Consider the following 24,360-nt stretch of genomic DNA (forward strand, 5'->3'; position numbering starts at 1 on the left):
CTGGACTATAAATGCCAAGTCAACTGAGACTGACGTACCTCCCAGCAAATCAAGACTGGAGACTATGTAGAAGGGGAAGATACCTGTTACGTGTTTAAATGGGAATAAATTATTTTTTCTAAATGAAGCAATTCAGAGGTCTCTTAAAAATCACAAATATGCATAACTAACCTAAAACAAGGTTAAGTCCTGTTATATTTAGATTAGGGAGGAGGAGGCATTCAAAAAGCTTTTCCTAAATAGTTATCATGGGCTAGGCTCTGCGTTAAACCACAATGAATGTGAAATCTTAATACTGAGAAAAGAAGGCAACTTCAACTCGACTATCAACAGCTGATAAATATAAATCACCCATACAACCAAATGTCTGTGTAGATGTTAACTAGGTAATATTGTTACTGATCTTTCAAAGACAAGATTTAAAACCTGAAAACCTCAAAGAGGAAAAAAGAACTACTTTTTTAAAAAGTTATTCCATATTTTAACCTAGATTAAAATGTGTTGACCTAAGTTCTCTAATTTTCACCTGTTCTTTTATTCTTTCATTATGAAAGTATCAGATAAAAAACTAATTATGTTTTACTTACTACTCAAAAACTTCCATTAAACATGATTTAAAGACAAAAAGTTTGTAAGCAATCTGCAGAAAAGTTCAAAAGCTAACTTTTCAGTTAAGATTAAATTTGTAGTTTATAAAATAATATATGCATCATGCCCACTGGGCACATCATAAGAAGACCACTACTTGGGAGATTAATTATATACCTACAGCTGCAATTTACAGAAAGGGAAATCCTGATTCTTAAAACATATAATACTTAATCCATTCAGGTAACAGTCTTCAGCTTCCACCCACAAAACGAAATCCCCTGACACCATTTATGATTTGGGTAGATCAAGCTTATCTGCCCATTATTTACTCTTTCTGATTTTACCACGTTTAACCCATGTCTTAGAAATCAATCAACCAGAATTAGTTCTCCGTGAATTAAGATTTTTCTTAAGTCAAAACAACGTCCACATGGCCTGCCACTCCAACTATCAGCAGACAAATATCAATTTGGGATTGTGAGTGATAAATGGAGCTCTTTGTTAGTGTTTGTTACTTTGTAAATTAATGGGGCCACCTTCCACAAAAACAGATTCATTCTAAAATCCTGAATATACACCTTATTGTGTAACTCATGCCAAAGAGTTTGATGATAACACCTGTTAAGGCTTACCAAGCTGTTGTCTCAGCCTCAATACCACTGCCTTCTATACTGATCTGTGATACTAGGGCGAATTGCATCATTTATTCAGCTAGCTACCAGTTAGATTCTGCCAATAGTAGGCACTGAAGACCGAAAGGCACGAGAAGCCTAGCAACCACAGATATCTCCGATTTCCAGCTCTCTGCCATCTGCCAGAACTAGCTTCATCATACACTGTACCACTCAGAGGTCCTATCACCAGTTCTGCAAGGCTCCTCCTCTAAGCTATTAGGTTCTAATAACCACAACCTCCTCCTATTGGACTCCAGCTCTAAGGCTGAAAGTATGGGTGTATCACCTCCATGTTCCTTTTTGGTTTTTTTTCAGTCCTCAATAACATACACTATCTGCCTAGCCAATCCTGGATATAAAATTCTCTGTGCTGCCAAATTTTCTGTGCTTAAAATAGCTAGCATGTTTTGTTTTCCTACCTAGACCCTGACTGATACAGTATTTAAAACTATTCTATATTTATCTTTATGAAAATGCTATCATTTATGTCTACATTTCCTCTGAAAATGTACTACCCACACTGCTTCAATAAGGGAGAAGAAATAATAAATCCCAAAGACCTTTCAATGTTGATTAAGGTATGATGATCACCCAAATATCCAAGGCAGAATCTGCTGAATTCAACCTACACTTCTATAGCCTTCTAGTGGCTCCTTCCTGGTCTTTTCCATGCTACTCTCTGACACAATTTTTAAAATCCCAAGTAGGAGGTTACTTCACCAATTATATCCTTCAGTAGTTCTGCACTGCCTTTATATAAAATTCATATTCCTTGGTAAGATATGCAATTTTGGGGGTGATAGTTTCCACTTATCTCTGTAACCTGAGCTCTTACCATTCTTTCACACTTTTAAAACCTTTGCAGTTCTCCAAAACGCAACGTTATTTCACACTTCTAGGTCTTTGCAGATGCTGCTCCCTTTGCATACCACATGAATTCACCTAGCTGCTATATTCAATCCGCTGGGGAGTGTTACTTGTACTTTAATACTTTCCTCTCATCCAAGACAGTGTTACCCTTCTGAGTGTTCCCAATGCAACTCTAACAGGCACTGTTTTAACTGTTTACTCTTCTATTTTCACCACAGGTCCAAAAGTTCCTCTGAGATGGGCCACATTTTCTTAGTACTATACGTCTCTCCAATTTGGCATATACTTGGCAAGTTGAAAACTTAAACTTCTGTTGAATGAATGTATTAAAACTTTCATTTGAACCATGACTTTAAAAAAAAAAAAAAAATCAAAGCTGAGTTACTTCAGTTTAGAAATACCTAAAATTCCTGACTTTCATTGCCTTGAAGACAGGAATTCTCACATCATTAGTATTTAGTAGGGTGTATAATACACAGCAGATGTTCTGAATATATGTTTTAAGAAATGTATACACTTTCCTAAAGGAGAACAAGGTAAACCACTTTAACTACATAAGTTTCACAATCCATAGTTCTTTTTATCTCAGACACTGCAATAGTCATATTTTGCTCTGTATAGAAAAGTTATGAAAAAATACCAGTTATCTCATGACTATTCTCAGTTCTACGAAGCTTAGCTCATTACTTCAAATACATTGAAAAAAGGTCAACTTCAGATTAAACAAGACTTGGTGGAGGAGTTTTGGGGGGCGTTTTTGAGGGAGGAGGGTAATAAACACAAACACACACAATCCCCTCCAAAACCAAAATTGGGCACGTTTATATACTTACTGTATCTGAAGTTTTGCTTGGATTATTGCTTGGATTAGAAGAATGTGAATTTGAACTATGAAGAGCACTGTGGTTGTGTGAATTTTCTTGTGGAGAGTAACTGGTCCCTGCAAAGAAACAAAGACCAAAGTGAATTATAAGTTGTATTTCATGTTTAATTTCAACTGCTTTCTATCATACTACAGATTATTGTGTATCCCTAAAATCATTTTACATAAGCATCTGGAATATATACATATTCATACTTCTTACTTATAAAGTATTTGTGAGCCTACAAAAGATGTGGCTTAAAGAGCATATAGCTTGCATGGCTGACAGCCTATGGAAAAATGTTATGTATATCACATGAGCAAAACCTCATCGGTATCATTTCTTGCAATTTTTTAAAAATAAGAGATTTATTAGGGAAAGACAGAAACACAATATAAAGAAAAAAAGTACAAAAATTCAGTGATACAGAACTAAAAGTCACAAATATCCAGTATGTTTTTACAATTATTTTTCAATTTCTTAAAGAGACTCTGCAACTTGATTTTAAATAGTTTTGCCAATATTTCAAATAAAACAGTATTAAGAAAGTTAAGTCCTAGGGAAGGTATCTGATGAAGATGGTATCATCTAAGTCTCCTAATAATAGGACCAACTCTAAGAATTGCTTAAAAGTAATTCGTGAGCCTTGTGAATAATCCACACATCTCAAAGACCATCAGGAATGATAGTGTTTATTGTCTTAAGAAAAGCCAAGGTATAAAAATAGACTTGCAAAAACACCGATTCAAGTTCAAAGAAGGTTCACCACAAAGTCTAACTGCTATTACAATTTCTTAACTGTATTTCAATTTCATTACATTTTTCCCCAGCAACAACATAACCATAATTCACCTTAAAAATTAACAAACTTGGGGACGCCTGGGTGGCTCAGTGGGTTAAAAATTAACAAACAGACTACACTGGCAATGGTAAGAAGTCTACACTGTAATGAACAAAATGTGGGAAGAATAATATAAATGACTGAGAATTAACTATTTCAGTCAGCAGGGGAAACTAAGTAGGTAAGAAAAGTGAAATGGGACAGACAGAAGCTGACTTTACAGTTTCAGATACCCAAGTGGAAATGTCAGTAGACCTACAGAGCATTAGGAATTCAGAAGTGATCGGCAAGTCTCCTCCATTAGAAGTCAAAGGGAGGGACTCAACTTTGCCTTGCATAATATCAACTTTGCCTTGCATAATATCAACAAGCAGTATGAGCTTGGAATGAAGTAAGAGTATGGCAAGAGAAAAGGCAATGGCCAACATCAAACCCTGGGTAAGGGCCAGTTTATAAAACAAACCAAAAGCAGATTCAAAGACCCAGAAACACTAGTAATGTGATATAGACAGGAGAGGGTTACTGAAGGACGTGGCACAATGTGGGTGATGTAACAGAGGAAATATCTCAACCAGACCACTGCTTGATGACTTCTTCACCTACTTGTTTTTAATTTTACCTTGCTGTATGGCATGCGTTTATATAAAACACCCTAAACTTAGACAAAATATTCTTCAGTAAACATTGTAAGAACAAACACAAAGAGAAATTAGTCAAGATAAACTCAGCGGGAAGAAAAGTTAACATAGCTGGCCTTAAGACCTCTATCCTCAGAAAGGCCCCTGTGCACAGGTGGCCCTTGGCTGACATGTGGGAACCTAGATAGATATAGTTCCCATAAGAGTTAACAGTTGCTCACTGTGCCCAAGTTGTTTGGGCATAAAACATGGCTTATGCTTAACATATGCTTTCCTACTGGGAATCCACATTTTTGGTAGATGCTAGGTAAAGGGGCCTATGTAACAAACCAAATCTAGTAACAATTTTGGGTACCAAATTTCTAGTAAGTCTCCTTTATAATCAACATTTCACAAATACTGTCTAATTCATTGCTGAAGGAATGAAGTATGTCTTGTGTGACTCTACTAGGAAGACTCTCAGAAGCCTACAACCTGGCTTCCTCCAGGATTTATTCTGCATACCTTTTCTTTTTCTCTTAGCTGACTCTATTATGTATCTTTTCGCAGTAGTAAGTCATAGCCACGATAATGACTATACAATGGGTGCTGTGACCCTCTTAGACAATCACCAAACCCCAAAACACTCTTTCACAAAGAAATCTTAATATTCCCAAGTTTTTAAGAAAACCTATGCCAAAATCTGCACTTTTCATATGTAACTCCTAGTTTGTTTGTTTTAAAGAAAAATCAGGTTAACAGGAAAATAGAGCTAAGAAACTGAGTAATATATACAAAGAAGGTCATATTATCCATCCCTAGTAAGAGTTTGGATACCACTGAAATTTCCATAAATATGCTTGCAATAATGAAGAAAAGGTCAATTTTATAGACTGAAATGAATTCTAGAATAATCCTTTAAGAAGCCTGCGTTAGATGCCTTTACATTTACATGCATATATTCTTAAGCAAGATGACCTACACTTAGACTATAAAAGTGCCACATTAAAGATTTATTACAAGACTGGAGAAGTGAAGTACTCTACCAACAGAAGGTATACTAGGCATCGAGGTCTACTGATCTCTCTCTCATAAGGTTAAGATCCAGACATCTACTCCATTTAGTGTTGTTCTTAGTATCAATGAAAATTCAAAAACTGACAAGCACCCAATTTAGTTAAGCTCTTACCTCTGCAGAAACAGTAAATATTCTACCAGTGTGACAGATGGTTATCAGATAGCTTTTAGGCCTAATATATGTTTTTTCAGAGGCCATAATATACTGAAAAAACACAAGTACTGAGGCACCCTGGCCTAAAGCTTTAGAGATAAGAGAAAACTCAGCTATTAAGAACGAAGACATTTTCAGAGACAGGAGCTTTCTGAGTCTACATCCTGTGAAATAGATTTATCTAGACCACTTAGCAAAACTAACAACTGAACCTTAAAAAAGAAGTGAGAAGCAAGATTAAGATACAGATTATTCTGGTAAGGGACTAAGAATAAACTGACATTCTTAAATTGGATCCAAAACTAAGTAAAAGAGGTTTTATAGAATGCATGGTATGGGATGGCAAGCAATAAATCTTTAGACTCTGGCCAGAAGGATGTGCTTAAGAACTGAATGCAGGGCAGATCTGCCCCTAAATAACACGACAATACAAAGTTCCAGCAAACTCTCCTTAATAAAAGCTACAATTTATATTACCTTCCAAAGTATTTGGGGGGGAGGGGGGGTCTCATTTGAGCCTTTAAATTCTTCCAGGTAGTTCTTTTCATACTCAAGTTAATACCCAAGTAGAGAAGAAAAGTGATTACATACACAGCCTACCCAGCATCAGAGTAACAATGATGCTGGATATGATTTTCCAGGACTACACTTTCCATACCTAATATACAAAGTGCTACAATACAAAATTCCTCAGAAATCTTTTTATCTCAAAAATTCACATAAATTTTTATTTCCTGCCCTACAATTAGTCTGCATATTTCAGGATAAGAACACAAGTTCTTTTTATTAATAGTATGATGTAGGGAGGTCTGGGTGGCTCAGTTGTTAAGTGTCTGCCTTCAGCTCAGGTCATGCGCTCAGGATTCTGGGATCTAGCCCTGCATGGGGCTCCGAGCTCGATAGGAAGCCTGCTTCACCCTCTCCCACTCCCCCTGTTTGTGTTTCCTGCCTTGGTGTGTCTGTCAAATAAAATCTTTTTTTTTTTTTTAAGATATGACGTAGAGTCTAAGACTGAAAGAAAGAACAAGTGATCTGCGGATGCCAATATATGCTAAGAGTAAAGCCATGCATAAAACTGAAACTCAGAATTCTAATACTAAATCAGTGATTATTCAAGTGCACAAAGGAAGTTAATATAAATGCGGGTAAGAGATAGTCTCATGCATGCTATCTGGCCCAAGAAAGTCTCTTTGAGGAAAGCAGGATTTATGGATTAGGTGGGAAACAACTGGCTTTAAATGATACTTAAGAAATTAAACTTAGGGGGCGCCTGGGTGGCTCAGTGGGTTAAAGTCTCTGCCTTCAGCTCAGGTCATGATCCCAGTCCTGAGATCAAGTCCTGAATCGGGTTCTCTGCTCAGCAAGGAGCCTGCTTCCCCTCCTCTCTCTCTGCCTGCCTCTCTGCCTACTTGTGATCTCTGTCAAATAAATAAATAAAATCTTTAAAACAAAACAAAAGGAATTAAACTTAGGACTAATGAAGCAAGTCTTAAAGATTTCTAAGAAAAGGATACTACTGGGGCACCTGGGTGAATCAGTGGTTTAAGCCTCTGCCTTCAGTTCAGGTCATGATCTCAGGGTCCTGGGATGGAGCCCCGCATTGGGCTCTCTGCTCAGCAGGGCGCCTGCTTCCCCACCCTCTCTCTCTCTGTATTTGCCTCTCTGCCTACTTGTAATCTCTGTCAATTAAATAAATAAAAATCTTAAAAAATAAATAAACTGTTTTAAAAAACAAAGAAAAGGATACTAGTGAGAATTACTTGGGTTTTGCGGGGTGAGGGGGTGGAATAAAGGGGTTACAGGTTTATGCTTGGGCAAAGTTCTCTCATCCAGTGCTTAACCAGAGGGATATAAAATGGAGATGTTTTCACTCAACTGGATGTTAATGTCAGACTGGAATCCAAGGATCAGCAAATTACAATCTGCTGGGGGCATGTTTTCATGAATGAAGTCATTAATAAAGTTTTATCAAAACACAGGGACAGGGATAGGCAGAGGTTGGTTGGGTTACGGACACTGGGGAGCACATGTGCTATGGTGAGTGCTGTGAAATGTGTAAGCCTGATGATTCACAGACCTGTACCCCTGTGGCAAATTAAATACAGTATATGTTAATAAAAATAATTTTAAAAAAATAGCGACAGCCAATCATTTATATTACCTATGTTTAGCTATTTTTTTCTTTTAATTGTGGCAGCAACTGTGGGACCCAGGAGACTAAAACATTACCCAGTCTTTTAAGAAAACTTTGCAGATTCCTGGATTAGACATTAATCTAAGATAAGCAATTAATGAACATAATGCAATATACAAACCTGACAGAATCTTCAATGTTTAAAAGGCAGAATAATCCCTACTTAGCAACCTCTCTAACTTCAGAAGTGAGGTCTTAAGGATAAAAAAGGCTAGAACCTTCAGACTGAGAAAGATGGAGCCACTGGGAAATGGCGGGGGGGGGGGGGGATGTAACAAAATGCACCTGACTCAGCTAGAAATTAAGCAATTACACTGTACTTCATTTAGAAAAGGGAACTTGGATATTAAAGGAAAAACAAAGAATATACACTCCTCTATGAGCAAACAAGACTGGGAAACACAACCAGCTTTTCAAAAAGTGAAACAACAGTTTTCATTCTATTTAGGGATAAATACTATGGCATTTGGGTCCTTATTCAGAACATGAAAACCACTAGAATTCACTACCAGATCATCAGAAATTAAGTCTTCATGCCACCTACAAATAACAAATAATGAGTAAGGCATAACTAGAATACTAAAGATTTCAAGGACATCTACCACCCTAAACTGCTATTCAAACTAATAAAAGTAGGCAGTAGGTATGACTAATTAAGTTCACTGGATCTCAAACTTCAGTATATTTTTTAAAATGTAGATTAGATTTCAAGGTTGAATCTCACAGAGATTCTGATTCACAGTATATGGGACAGGACCCCCAACATGTAAATTTTTAATGACATGGTTTTGATGTGGTCAGTATCTGCACCACACTTTATTTTAAATGGTCTACTGCCTTCCACTACTTTGGTTTTCCTCTCATCAGTCCAAAACAAGAGACCACAAACAGTTAAAAATAAGGAGATTTTTACAAAGAAAGCCACATCTATAATGAGTATTTTTACCAGAACATAAATATCTTCCTGACCAACCTTAAATTCTGCAAAATCACACTAAAAATAAGCCTTATGGGAAAAATAGAGTAGGAACAAATCACTTAAAATTATGCAACTGTAGGGGCGCCTGGGTGGCTCAGTGGATTGAGCCACTGCCTTCAGCTCAAGTCGTGATCTCAGTGTCCTGGGATCAAGTCCCACATGGGGCTCTCTGCTTAGCAGGGAGCTTGCTTCCCCCTCTCTCTCTGCCTGACTCTCTGCCTACTTGTGATCTCTGTCGAATAAATAAATAAAATCATTAAAAAAAAATTATGCAACTGTATTATAACTAAAGCACTAACAAAAACTTGAAGAGCACAGGCAAGCAGCTCAGCATAGTTATAGATTTGTTTCAGAGGATATTAAAAATGCAAAAAAAAAAAAAATAGGGTAGAAATGAGGCTTGCTGGGAATGAGAACAGAGAAGTGACGTTCTAAGCACTGAGGCTACAGTTTAAGTGGATGGAGAAGAAGTGCAACTTGCCAGAGAGCCAGGCAAGGGGGGGGGAGCAGACTTTAATTTTCTTTACCCTAGGCAACAGCTAGCTGGATGAGAGCTTTTTCTTTTCTATTTTAAGATTATAACCCTATTCCTGCTATTCTGATTCTCCTTGCCTAGAAAAAAAAAAAAAATCCCGCATATAAACCAATACAGCTTCAATTTATTAATGTCATTCTCCAATTTACTAATTGTTTATGAGCTACAATAAATGGTGGAAAATCAAAATGTAGCTAACCAGACTATGTCTCCTGGTGAGGGTAGAAATGATTCAGATGTGTTAACAAAAGACTTGTATCTGACAGCGCCCTGTAGTTGAGTTACTCCCTCTAGGTAAGTGTTATCCAAATTAAGCCCACTAGGCCACATATGTTATCGAGCACTTGAAATTTGGCTACTCTAAATTCAAATATGCTACATGTATAAAACACACACTGGATTCAAAGACTGAATACAAAAAGAATGTAAAATAGCACATTAATATTTCTATACTGATTACACGAACTATTTTAGACATGTTAAATAGTATTTATTATTGAAATTAACTCCAGATGTTGGCTAGCAGAAAATTTAAAATCACATACGTGGCTCACTGGATGGCACTATTCTAGATGAAGGTATCCACTGATAATTAGTGGAATGGGGCCAGAGATGCCTACTAAGCAGAGGATATTCCTCAAGTCTTGTCCCATCTTAAAAATCAGCTTCTAATTATCTGAGCCTAGTACCTAATTCTGCTTATCACAATATGCTACATTTTCCAATAGGATCAAGGATATTCCTTTGTTAACACAGTAAGGACCAAAAATTATTAAACTAGCACAGATGAAAGATGCAGCTTACACTGAATTTGATTAATAAAGCTTGTTTTAGAAACATTATTGCTGTGATGATGGATGGGCTCAGTCGTATCTCAAGCCCCACATGTCTGGCTCAGGGCTAAGCAAGGAGTGTACTGGAGATTCTTTCCCTCTGCCCTTCAACTCTTCCCCTCCCCCCTCCCCCCAGGGCTCACATAAGCATGCACCCCCCTCTCTCAAGTAAGTCTTTAAAAAACTAAATAAAAACAATACTGCTATCCTTTATGTTTACCCCAAATTAATATGCTCTTTATCATTTTGCACAGTGATCCAAACTACTTTGTGCAACGTATGTATCACATATTTCCTTTGGAACTACTCACATCTTTCCTACTCTTACATGTGTACGTAACATATATTATTTATGTATACCTGAAAACTAGAAATGGAATTCTACAAAATACTTCAAGGAACAGCACACATGCAAAAGAATCAAGGTGAGTTGAACCTTTCCTCACACTATACACAAAGACTAATACAAAATGAATTACAGACATAAATGTTCACCAAATTTCAAGTGAAAAAAAAAACACAGGGGCGCCTGGGGGGCTCAGCTGGTTAATCATCTGCCTTTGGCTCATGATCCCAGGGTCCTGAGATGGAGCCCCACATCTGGCTCCCTACTTGGCAGGAAGTCTGCTTCTCTCTCTCTCACTCCCCCTGCCTGTGTTCCCTCTCTTACTGTGTCTGTCAAATGAACAGAATCTTAAAAATATACATATTACATATATATAAAAATTAGGTTTTGTCAAAATTTAAAGCGTTTGTGCTTCAAAGGATACCATCAAAAAAGTGAGAAGTCAATCCACGGAAGAGGAAAACATATCTGCATATCCTATGCAAAGGACTTTTATCCAGTTCTACTATTACAACTCAATAAAAGATAAATACATTTTTTTAAATGACTGAAAGATAACAAACACCTCTACAAAGAAGGCATACAAATGACCAAAAAGCACATGAAAAGATGCTCATCAATATTAGTCACTGGGGAAATGCAAATCAAATCTGGATAAGATACCACTCAACATCTATTAGGATAGCTACAGTCAAAAAGACAGACTATAACAAGTTTTGAGGAGGATGCAGAGAAACTGAAACCCTCATAACACACTGCTGTTGTGAATATAAAATACACAGCTGCTTTGGGAAATAGTATGGTATTTCCTTAAAAGATTTAACAAAGATTTATCGTATGACCGAGTGATTCTAGGTATAAATCCAAGAGCGGTGAAAACATGTCCACACATGTTCACAGTACATTAGTCTTAACAGCCGAAAGTTGGAAACCAAATGTCTAACAAATAAATATGGATTATTCAAAAATAAAAAGAAAGAAATACTGCCGCAAGGTATAACACGGATGAACCTTGAAAATGCTTTGCTAAGTCCTATAAAGCATTCACAAAGGACTACAGATCGTAGGATTCCACTTATATGAAACATCCACAATAGGTAAAACAGAAAGGAGGTTGCCTAAGTCTGGGGGCAAAGTGAAAACTACAGAAGTTTCTTTCTGGGTGATGAAACTGTTCTAAAACTGATTGTGGTGATGGTGGCACAACTGGGAATACATTAAAAACCACCGAATTGCACACTCAAATTGGTGAGCTGTATGAGAGGTGAACTTACCAAACAGAACTTACCAAATAACAGTAATAATAATAATAAGCTACCATACTTTACATGTGTGACTTTGACTTGTCTAGCTTACACAGAGATCCCTAATTCATCATTTCTCAAACTCTACTCCTATGAGATGTTTTGAACAAAAAATGTCATACAGCCATGTAAATCTGGAAGAAGTTGTATGGGATACCTTCTTAGAGAAAATTTTACATGTACTTGAAAGGATCTAAGAATTTCTGAACCTGGGGGTAGGGGAAGAAAAAGAGAACTAAGTATGGATACATGATACAACATATATGAACCACAAAAAAAAAAACCCTATATTAAGTCAAAGAGGCCAGTCACAAAGAATGTATACAATCCATTTATATGAAATATCCAAAACAGGAAACTATCAAGATAGAAAGCAAATCAATGGTTGGGGACCAGGCAGGGAGAAGAAATGGGGAGTGACTACCAATAGGTATGGGGCTTTTGGTGGGGTGGTGGTGGTGGTAATAATTGTGTAATATGTGAATTATACCTCTATTTTTGAAATGAGAATCACTCAGTGAAAAGAGCACTCCATCAAGTAATCTGGGCTTTACTCCACATTCTGCCTCTGCCTTATTAAAGTGAAGAGGTCACTAACTTCTACAGTTACCTTCATCGTCAAGGTAAGATACTGATTGGACAGTGTGTAGAATTACTTCCATTCACTTAGAAAAATTATCAACATAGAACTTGACCCCTCAGTGATCTCAACCATTTGATTCAGTATCACAAAGAACAAAGAGCTGTCATTTCAGAGCTATGTAGAATCCTGGAGTAACGATCTCCTCATTCTTAGAGATTCCAGGAGAAATGCACAGCATTCACCATAATATTCTCAATACTCTCCCACTTTCATTCCTGTCTTCGTTTTAAAACAATCTCTACAGCAGTCAAAGTAACCGTTCAAGCCTGCATCTCTGAGGCACAACTGTCTTGAATTTTAATGGGTACACTTCATGTCTTACTCCCCCTCCCCAGCCTCATTCTGCCGCATTCACAACTTGCTCACTACCCTACCTATTCTGGCCACTTTCAGTTCTTTCAATACTGCCCAGTTCCTTCCTATCCTAGAGCCTTCCTACATTCTATCTCTTCACCTCTCCCATTCTCACTCTGCCTATTTCTTGGTCATCCTTTGGTCTTAGCTTAAATGCTACATCCTTAGAAATGCCTTCCTGATCCTCCAATCTAAAACAAGCCCCCTACCATATCGCTTATCTCTCCTTAACCGCTATTTTTATGCAGTGTAATTAGATTACATCTCACACTATTCTGTTTCCTTGTTTTTATATTAACTACAGGGTTTGTCAAAAGGAAGGAAAAAATACTCCTTCGAAAGAAAAAGTTAACATAAAAAAAAGCTTTAAGAAAACGTATCAAATTATCTTAAGATTAAGAATGGACAGGCAACAACGTAGCTGCAAACTGAGTATTACCCTTTTTCAAACTGATGCCTTTAGAGAGACAGTACACCAAAAGAGAAAGAGGCAGGTCCTGCCATGTCTTTATGTCCCTCCAAGTAATTTTACCTCCTAACTATAATCAACCGCACAAGAAGTAACCAATTTCAACTCAGGAAAGCCTCGTTGTACCCCTCAAACTAAAAATGGGTGAAAAATGAAGCCCAGGGAATCTTCAAGAATGTGCTATGCTCTCATGTTTCACACACTTAAAATTCTCACTTATATTAAGAAAATAAAGGAAATTACAAAGATCATCTAATGAAAAGAGATTTAACTGGGGACAATGAAGTGAAGAATAAACATCAATTTAAAAAAAGGTATGAGAGGGACGCCTGGGTGGCTCAGTGGATTAAGCCGCTGCCTTCGGCTCAGGTCATGATCTCGGGGGTCCTGGAATCGAGTCCCACATCGGACTCTCTGCTCAGCAGGGACCCTGCTTCCCTCTCTCTCTCTGCCTGCCTCTGTCTACTTGTGATCTCCCTCTGTCAAATAACTAAATAAAATATATTTTTTTAAAGATTTTATTTATCTATTTGACAGACAGATTACAAGTAGGCAGAGAGGCAGGCAGAGAGAGAGGAGGGAGCAGGCTCCCCATGGAGCCGAGAGCCCAATGCAGGGCTTGATCCCAGGACCCTGGGATCATGACCCGAGCCGAAGGCAGAGGCTTTAAACCACTGAGCCACCCAGGCGCCCTAACTAAATAAAATATTTAAAAATAAATAAATAAAGGTATGAGAAATGGCATAAGAATAGGAAGGCACAGGGTGACAGGGTTCAGAGGGCAAGGAGTAAAATTAGTCTGATAGGAACACAGATTTCCTACACATGAGATAAAAGGGATATAAAGCTAAAGAAAACCAAAGACTACTAAAAGGGGCTTAGAAGCTAAGCTAAGGAAGAAACAGATTTTATCTTTTGGACAAAATAAGTCTCCCAATGAACAATTAAGAACTGATTATTTGGTTTTGAGTATTTGGGGTTCTTTCCATCCTTTTCAACAGTGCTGGGTGGGCCATGAGAAAAGGAGACTTTCAAGTATGCATCTTTAAGGATGACACAAAGACTAAAGAAAATTCTTTGAAGGAAATGGTTGTCTAATGTTTCCCCCCAACTTTAAGCCACAGAATTCTTTCCTTACATGGCTGGCTGCTCATTCTTCAGTGGTTAATTCACAAGCTACCACCTAAAACACCTTCTCCTCCCTGACCACGTCCTACCACGTGCCATTACCATTTCAAATCACTACTTCCTTTACGGCTTAAATCACAATATAAAATTATCCTGTTTGTCTATTTCATATATTGTCCATCTCTTCCACTTCTAACAGGAGAGAAAACCTCCCTGAACACATGGCTACAATCCCTTAATCACAACAGTGCTGAGTCCATCAATATACTAAAGTAAAACAAATTCATGAATGGAAGCCCAATACTTGAAACAGGAGCCACTTTTACTGCAATAGGGTAATGGGAGATTAAGGATCAACATGCTCATTTCCATTCTTGGAACCTCCAGCCTCCATACAGCATCATTAAAAGAATGATAGCATTTCTACAGATGAGTTGCCAAAAAGCTGGGCAGTAGTAACAAATCGTGTGTTACATGCATGTATATAAACCTCACCTGTTAAATGTAACTAATATGACACAGCAAAAAAAGTGTTAAGAAGACATTAGCTGTTATACCCACTGACTATAATTACTAAGTTAAAAATAAAACACTCTCCTCCCTTCTTTTACCCGTACCTTTAATATATATTGGAAAAGTGCTTCTCCCCAAATCATGAGGTATTAGAAAGAAGAGGGCATCATATTACAGCAGTGTTACCTCATAGAAAACATGGGTTTTCCCTTATTGTTTTTTCAGTATTTTTAATACTTTTTAAAATTTTACTATTTTAAATATTGCTCTTGTGTGTCAGAGACACAAGCACGCAACAGCATTTATTCAAAAACTTCATGCCCCTGCTGCTTAGTCATTCCACTTTTGTGTTGAGACAGTCAGGGCTGCTACTGGTAATCCAACATCGGACACACTGTGTCTAGGTGTTCTCCAACTGTGAAATGGTTGTCTATTAAAGGGAAAAGTAAAAACTGCCACATTGCCTAAGTCAATTTTACACACATCAAGTAGCAGATGCAAATGCTGCTTACTATGAGGGATTTTAAAAATTAAAAACAGAAGCTCAATAATTAGAAAAGGAGAAGCTTGACAGATCACATTTTGCTGATAATGTTGAACCAACATACCAATTTTATGGCAACATTCTTCGGACAAATACTACATCTCTTCACTCTCCCTTTAATCCTATCTTCCTTTTCTCACCACCTTCTTTGTCCGCTTACAGCCCTAGCCAGATTAGATTATACAGGTTTTAGAAACTGTTTCAAACCTTCAAGGAAAAAGCATTCCTGCAATGCATCTGTTCCAGAAACAGACTTAATCCTAAAAGAAACAATTACAAAATTCTGACAAAGAAAACAAGAACCATAAGGCAATACAGAATAAGAGAATTCACAAGTGAATTAAAAAAAGAGCTGAGAGAGAAAGGTCACTTGACCCAACAAGTTGAATTTTTGGCACAATTAAGCAGAGAACTACCTGAAACAGGGTTTCTAAACCTCTGCCTGGACCCCGAGAGTGAGCTCTGGGAAGAGGATTAATAATCACGTACAGTACCAGTTCAGGAAAAAACCAGAATAAATGAACTAGTCTTTCCCACATTATGGTACCACCCATACCTCCTTTCTCTGATTTCCAGGAAGATTGTAAACAACCAACTTCTAAGGGCACAATTAATGTAGTGTCCAGGAGAATAAGAAACAGAATCAAAGAGAACTGAATCACTTTACACATATACATCCACACACATACATATTCAAATTCACTCAACACAAGTATATACACAGAAATCACCCTATACAGCCTGTGCAGAGACGGAAGTGATGATATGAACATTAATACAGCAAAGAAAATACTCTGAAATAAATATCAGGAAACCAGTAACTTTCAAATTCTCTTCTATCCCAGAGTACAGAAAACAGGAATTCTATGAAACAAAATAAATAAATAAAGGGGCGGGGGAGCTGGAAGAAGAGGAAGAACTTAAAGACGAAATCATACAAGAAACAAATAATGTTTCTGAAGTAATAAAAGAATCAACAGTGCTGAAAGCAATATCAACTCTAAGAGCAACACTGACCTGAAAAATATCAAAGGACAGAGATAAACACTTAGAGATAAAGAGCTACAAATGAAAAATGAAGTCAACTTGTGTAAAACTGGAGGTACTGAAGTGTTCGCTTCGGCAGCACATATACTAAAATTGGAGGTACTGAAGAAGAGAATAGAACACAGGACACTTGAGTATTAAAAAAACTAGTAATAGTAAAATAGAATTTTAAAAAATCTTCCCTGAAATATAGGAAAATCTCAATCTGGAGATTGAAGGGGGTTTACCATGTACCAGGAAAAATAAAGAATCCATAAAAACTGAAACATATCTTCATGGTCTGGTGAAGCTGCTGAATTTTAAACATAAAAAATTCTTATAACACCCAGACAACAGAATCATGTCACTTATAAAACAAGCAAAAAAGTGCTGACCTAGGACTTCTCCACAGAAATTCTAAATGCTAACAATACAAAGTAGTAATGTCTTATGCTAAAACAAAAAAAATGGATGTGACCCAGGAAATTATTTTTCCAACCAGGATGCCATTTATACAGAACTGTAATAGGCAGGCATTATCAAATGGTTAAGAATTCAAAAATCAAAGCACTCATTAACTTGGGGGTGGGGTTAGATTAACACAGAATAACAAAAATAATCGTAAGAAAAATCAAATTAAAAAATCTTGCAAATGGAGAGACCCTACACTTCTACTAAAGTGGCAGTATGCACTCAATGCACCTAAACTCACCTGCTTAATATCTGGAATCAACAGCCAGTTATGTCACTGCTTTGAGAACTTTTATGTCAAATGACTGATGTCATAGAGCAAATATTAATTTCCTCAAAATATGGTCTTGAAATTTTTCCTTTATTGTAATTTTATTTCATAAAAGCACTCAGTAACAGTGAGTTACCCCTCCACCCCCCACCCAAACACACAGAGTACTCATCTGACAAATACTGAACAGCAAATGCCCTAGACGGTACAAGACACTAACAGAATCAAACAGAAATCATTCTTCCCCAGAGTTTTAGTTTCCCAAACTTAACTATGTATATCAACAGAAACTGGGGTGCTTTTTAAACTGTTAGGATTCTGGACCCATACCACCACTTTTAGTAAAGAAAAATTTCAGGTCTATCTGAACTTCCTAGGTGACTGACAAGATACCCGCCAAAGCTGTAACACATAACTTCTTCAAGTCTCCTCAATCTTCAAAGGTAGATTAAGTAACATCCAGTAATTTTACTGCTGACTTTATTTTATCCTATTTCAAGTTTTTGACAATTATAGTTCAGTAGGTGTTGGCACTCTGCTATAAATGTCAGATTCTAGATTGTGTCACTGCTTTTTTTCTTTAAAAATATTTTATTTATTTATTTGTCAGAGAGAGAAAGAGAGAGCGCGAGAGCGAGCAAGCACAAGCAGGCAGAGCTGGCAGACAGAGGCGGAGCGAGAAGCAGGCTCCCCACTGAGCAAGGAGTGCGGGGGGGGGGGGGGGGGGGGGGGGGGAGGGAGGAGAACCTCCATCCCCTGGGATCATGACCTGAGCTGAAGGCAGCGGCTTAACCAACTGAGCCACCCAGGCGTCCCGTGTCACTGCTTTTTGAATACAATTTTTAAATCTCTTAAAAGGAGAGCAGCAGCAAGATATACTTCTGTGAAAATAGAACAGCTCCAGAGTTTGGTAGATTAAACGAATAGTATATTTGTTTCAATGAATATACTGACCAAATATGAAAATACACGTTATTCAGAAGAGCTGCTTATACTATTTTCTGAGCAAAGTAATAAGCAAATCGGATACATTTGCATCACTCTACATTAGATAAAAATATTGAAACATTAAATTGGCATCTAATAATTAAGCCTTTCCTGAAAAAAAAAAGTTTAGATATTTGTGTAACAACTTAAAAGATGACTGTGACCGGAAACATGACCATTGAAGAGGATTAAATTCTGGCAAAAGTAATAATCTGTAATAATACAGTTGATGACTGACTACAAGTGAAGATGTTCCTGCATAATTACAAGTCACTAAAGTTAGGCAGCTAACCAAAAAAAAAGCCGTTTCACACAAAAATTTGTACATGAATGTACAGCTATGTTGGTTAAGAGCCCCAAACTGCAAACCACCCAAACGTCCTTCACCAGGTGAATGGTTAACCAAGCTGAGGTATACATCTTACCATAGAGTACTCCGAGCAACACAAGAGAAAAGCATCAGATACACAGTACCCTCTTGGTTCTCTAGGGGATCATGCTGAGTGAAAATTTCAATTTCAAAGGTTACACACTGTGCTTCTATTTACATAACATTCTTGAAATGACAAAACTGAAATGACTGAGAGCAGCTATCTTGCTACAGGTCAGGAAGAGTGGAAGGAGACAGAGGCTGTGGCTATAAAGACTAGCACAAGAAATTACTGTGATGAGCTGTTCTGGACCTCGACTGTGGCAGGAGTCCTGTTCATCTAGTCTTGTGATAAAACTGCATATGAAACACCCACACTGCATGTAAAATTGGTAAAAATCTGAACAGGCCAGGGGACTGTGAAGGAGAACAGGATGTCACCCCAAAATAAGCCACTGTGGCATGCAGATCATTTTGAGCTGAAGGTAATCAAGACCCAACAGACCTAGGAAAACTTTTCCCTCTCTCATAACTTCCTAAAAGAATTAGTTGGGGAGCATGAACCAGAAAAAGACTAATTACCTGAGGTAACTTTTTAAACTAAAAGAACTATCTGTATGGCAGAGCAAAATTCTAATTACAAACATCTGCTCTTATCATGCCTTGAGTTGCCCTCCTTCCCTAAGAAGCCCCAGGCCCCATCCCAGGATGGGGTCACATGTGCCTCAACTGCCGGACTCACCCTTGATTCCCATGTTTGGGGCACTTGTTTTTCTCCTATTATGTCAAAAAACCTCAGAAAGAAAACGGGAATCTTTCCACCCCTGCAACTTTAGCTATGTGAAATTCCTGGTTTTGATAGTATACAGTTATGCCAACATGTTATTTACAAACAGGCGAACTGTTTAATTACCTTGAACACTTTAGGGATTGTTACAGATTTCAGATAATTATTCCATTTAATCCTCAAGCAAATCTTTGAGGGAGGAGTAGTAAAATTAAGTATTTTAAGGGCACCTGGATGGCTCAGCAAGTTAAGCAACTGACTTGGTTTTAAATCAGGTCATGATCTCAGGGTCGGGCCTGGGTCCCAGGGCTCATCCACTTGAGATGCTCCTTCTGCGCACACACACACACACACACACACACACACGCACAAGTTCTCTAAAATAAATAAGCCTTTAAAAAAAAAAAAAAAAACACCTTATTTTACAGTTCAAAGTTTAGAGAAAACTTCTAAATAATGAGTCCAGGGCTACAGAGTTAATAAAGACAAGACAAACACAGGTTAGTGTCCTTTGCCCTAATGTTAATTTTTTTTTTTTAAGATTTTATTTATTTATATGACAGACAGAGATCACAAGTAGGCAGAGAGGCAGGCAGAGACGGGGGAAGCAGGCTCCCTGCTGAGCAGAGAGCTCGATGCAGGGCTCGATCCCAGGAGGACCCTGAGACCACACCTGAGCAGAAGGCAGAGGCTTTAACCCACTGAGCCACCCAGGCACCCTGCCCTAATGTTAATTTTATGTTATCTTCATTTACTACATAATGCCACTACTGTATCTATTTACTTAATAGATTTACACTATTTACTTAATTTACTTTTTTAACTTAATTTACTTAATATACTTTACTATTTACACTATTTACTTAAATGACATATGGTACAGGAAAACCAATAATTCAATTTGTTTGAGCCCTTCGCTTAACTACTGTAAATTTTATTTTTTGTTACCTTTCTCATCTCCTAAAAGTATATTAAAAGTTACTTTCGTATTTAGAAATACTATTAACCACAACATTATTTTCTCATTAAATCACCATATTATTCAGCATCTATGTAAGGACAACACATTCCAGAGGAAAAGCTGTAAATGATGCATTCACTGTACCTGAATCAGATTTTCAATGTCACTGTCTTTAAGGAGCTTGGGAGAAGAACACTTAGAACTCTATTAGGAAACAACTCCTCTCAAATGTCTGAGACATACCATTTATCACAATTAGTTCCTGGTTCACTGTTCCCCTATACTCTCCTGTTAACCCTTCCCCAATCAACCCTTCCCAGAAAAGATTCTGATAACAACAGTCTAGAAGAGGAAGCCATAATATTCCACACACCATCCCACCTAATTAAAAAACTTAGAAGTTCTGCAGTTCTTGTTTACCCCTTAGGGTCAAACACCATTAAAACACACACACACCCACACACCCTAATGTAAGCTGTTTTAAACTACTGCTTTTAAAACACCATTTAAAAGTGAACTTTTCATTTCTGGTTGAATTTTTGTCAAAAGAAAATCTATAAACGTGTATTTTAGGTAAACACAATATCTAAACAAAGAAGTCAAATTCATGGGAACAACAAAAACTGAAATCAGGATAGTTCTAGGCAACAGGCAGGGCTGAGGGTGGGGTGTCCAGAGGATACTATGACTGAGAAAGGGTAGTACACAAGAGGCTTCCTTTATCGGTTGTTATGTATTTCTTCAATTTAGTGGGGAGCACACAGTTCTGAAAAACTACAGATCATCACCTTGCCACTACTGTTCTTTTGATATCGCTTCTTCTTATTAACAGAATATATTTTGACAAATGGACTTTAAAAAACAATCTCTTTCCAAAACAAAATCTTACCCTCTCAGAATAGCTATCTAAACAAATAAAAAGTAGAATTGGTCTCTCTTCACTTACTTTTAACAGTGACCTGCGAGGTACTTTTGCAGAACACCAATGGCACCAAAGACTGTAGTTTGAAAACACTGAGAACACCAATTCGACAACTAGTTTCAAATAAATTTTCCTTTAACTTAAAAAATGTGTTACAGTGATCTCCAGCTATAGTGAAATGACAAAGAATAATCCGAATACAGACACTGCAATAATAAGAAGCTGCCCTCTTACTATCACTGACCTGTTAATGCTCCAATCTAAGGCCAACCTTTTATTCTGTGTACTAAATCTCAACCGTGCTCCTGCAGTTGCCCCTTTTCCAATCTCTTCCTCTACTGGAGCAGTTCCATCAGCATATGGCTCTCATCGATGGAAGTGAAAGGGAAAGAATGGAAAGGATGGAAATGAGGGGAAAAAGGAAAGAAATAAAAGAAAATGAAAACAAAGAGAAAGAAAGCAAACCCACATCCTACTCCAGCCACACTTTTATTCTCAATTCTTCTGTGTTAGTCAATACCTTCACCTCTTCTCCCCACTCCAGTAAGGTCTTCATTCCCTCAAGCCCAATGAAACTACTCATCCAAGTCTAAACCCTCAAGAGTGCCAGTCCTCACATGACCCAACCTACCGGTAGACCCAACTAAATCATCACACATTCATGGAACACTTTCTTCACTTGGATTCCAGGAGATACTCTAAGGCTCTCTTCTACTCTCCACTGGCTGCTCCTTCTCAATCTCCTTCGTTAATCACTCCTCAAGTTCCTGACTTCAAAACATTGTGAACCACCAGATCAGTCTGCAGTTATCTCTTGATAGCAGCGGTGTACAAAACCTTGCTGGGTTTGGCTGACCATACCCATTCCTTTACAAAATGCCATGGCTCCACCACACTACACTGACTGAACTGAGTATCTGCAGGAGACCTTATGGCTGCCAAAGATGAAAATATTTACTTATCTAGGTCCTTTACAGAGAGGAAAGGCTGCAGACCTAGTCTTTATTGTTGTATAGTCTTCTTCATCTCAATAAATGACAATTCTAGCTTACAAATGCTTGGGTGAAATCTCTAGGAGTTATTCTCCACTTCTTCTAGTTTATCTGTGGATTCTTTCAATATAGAGCCAGAGGGGGCGCCTGGGTGGCTCAGTGGGTTAAGCCTCTGCCTTCATCTCAGGTCAGGATTTCAGGGTCCTGGGATCCAGCCCCCCATCAGGCTTTCTGCTTGGCAAGGAGCCTGCTTCCCCCCCTCCCCCACCCACCTCTCTGCCTACTTGTGATCGATCTCTCTCTCTCTCTGTCAAATAAATAATAGAGAAAAAAAAATACAGCCAGAATCACACCACTTCTACTTTATCAACCTAAATCAAGCCAGTACTGTCTCTTTCAACTAATGCAATAGTGTCCTAAGTGACCTCGATGCTTCTCTTACTCATATAGATTAAGTCATTCAATAGCCTCCAATGGTTTTTCATCATATTCAAAGTAGAGCCCAAATCCTTTCAAAAGCCCACACGGCCCTGCTGGATTGGCCCTTGCCTTGCCTCACCTATCACTACTTTACCTACCCTAAAAATATCCATGGCTATCTTGTTCAAACACAACAAACATGTTCAGGTGAAGCCTTTGTCATTTACTATTCTCTGCCTGGAACAAACTTTCTTCACCCCATAGTCATATTCCTCATTTCTTTATACAACCCCTACACTTCCCTAGATTATTTTATTTCCTCTTATTCAGCTTTACTTTTCTATGAGGTGGCACTTTCCTCGAACTCATATATTATTAGTTTATTATCGCTCTCCCGTGAGTGTCAATTTTTTTTTTTTAGATTTTTATTTATTTATTTGACAGAGATCACAAGTAGGCAGAGAGAGTGTCAATTTCTTAAGAGCAGATTTAAATATCTTGTTCTCTGGAGTATCCAAAGTGCCTGGCACACAGTAAATGCCCAATATACTTGTATGTCCTACATGAGTATCTTACAAAAAATGTCACGTTCTTCCTCTTGTTTTTTTACCTTACATATTCCATTTGTTATAGTAACAAATTCATGTTAGTTGATCTGTACCAATGCATGACTACAGATTCATTTTACAATTCCTCAATACCTTCTAACTAACTTCGTTTCTAGTCAACCTCTGACTTCTAAGTGCCTGCCAACTGTGTCAACTAAAAAGCCTGCAGTATGTAAAAATTTTGCTCCACTCTTTGCAGTGTCTTTAAGCCCCAGGACAGTCCTACCTTGGGATGCCTTTAATTTCTTGAATGCGCCAGATTTTACTGATTCTCAAATATATTCAGGTTTTTATTTTACTTGCTTTCCTTAAAATAACTGTAGTCCTTGATACAGACACACAATAAAGTACGATAATGAGAATCATGAGAAGAAATATTCCTGAATTTACACAGGTTGGTCTGCTCACATCAAACTGTATTTTTATAAAAGTGGACTGCTGGGATGCCTGGGTGGTTCAGTCAGGTAAACGCTGGACTCTTGATCTCAGCGTTGTGAGAATTCAAGCCTCGCACAGGATTAGAAAAAAAAAGAGAAGAGAAAAGAGAAGACTGCTACATATAACACTGGAGCAAAGTAACATGACAGCAGGGAAAAAAATAAAGAAAAATAATTTCACAAAGGTAGTTTTCTCTCTTGAGACTGAGCCTGCTAAATCTCATATACCTTATATAGCTCATTATAATACTGTATGATATTAATACAGTCTTATAATGCTGTTGTTATACTGCCCCAATATGATTTACACTGGCATTGAAAATGCATTAAATTATGCCTAATAATTTATAAGTCAACTACACAGGTACTCAAAGCTAATTTCTAAACACCTCAGGGTATAACCATCTGTTTTTAAGAGAAAAAGTCTGCTTCAAGTTAAATAATTTGACTTTAAGTAACCTTTTCAGAAACATAACTAAAGTATCCAAGTGCCAGTCCCAAATGTTTAGAACAATCTCCAACTTAAAACTCTTACACAGTAAATGGATCTTAAAACAGCAAAGTTTTCACTTAAAACTG

At 37.6% G+C, this 24,360-nt stretch overlaps 1 protein-coding gene across 5 annotated transcripts in view; it reads right to left on the reverse strand.

Moving 5' to 3' along the window:
- The window catches only part of WAC (WW domain containing adaptor with coiled-coil), an 84,450-nt gene that overhangs the window by 35,786 nt on the left and 24,304 nt on the right, over positions 1-24,360 (reverse strand). For all 5 annotated transcript variants that reach the window (XM_059183821.1, XM_059183823.1, XM_059183820.1 and 2 more), the window contains exon 4: positions 2,969-3,075. In XM_059183821.1, the coding sequence (XP_059039804.1) occupies positions 2,969-3,075 (107 nt within the window). The remainder of the gene's footprint in view (positions 1-2,968; positions 3,076-24,360) is intronic.

This window comes from Mustela lutreola, chromosome 8 (genome assembly GCF_030435805.1).
Source record: "Mustela lutreola isolate mMusLut2 chromosome 8, mMusLut2.pri, whole genome shotgun sequence".
Lineage (NCBI taxonomy): Eukaryota > Metazoa > Chordata > Mammalia > Carnivora > Mustelidae > Mustela > Mustela lutreola.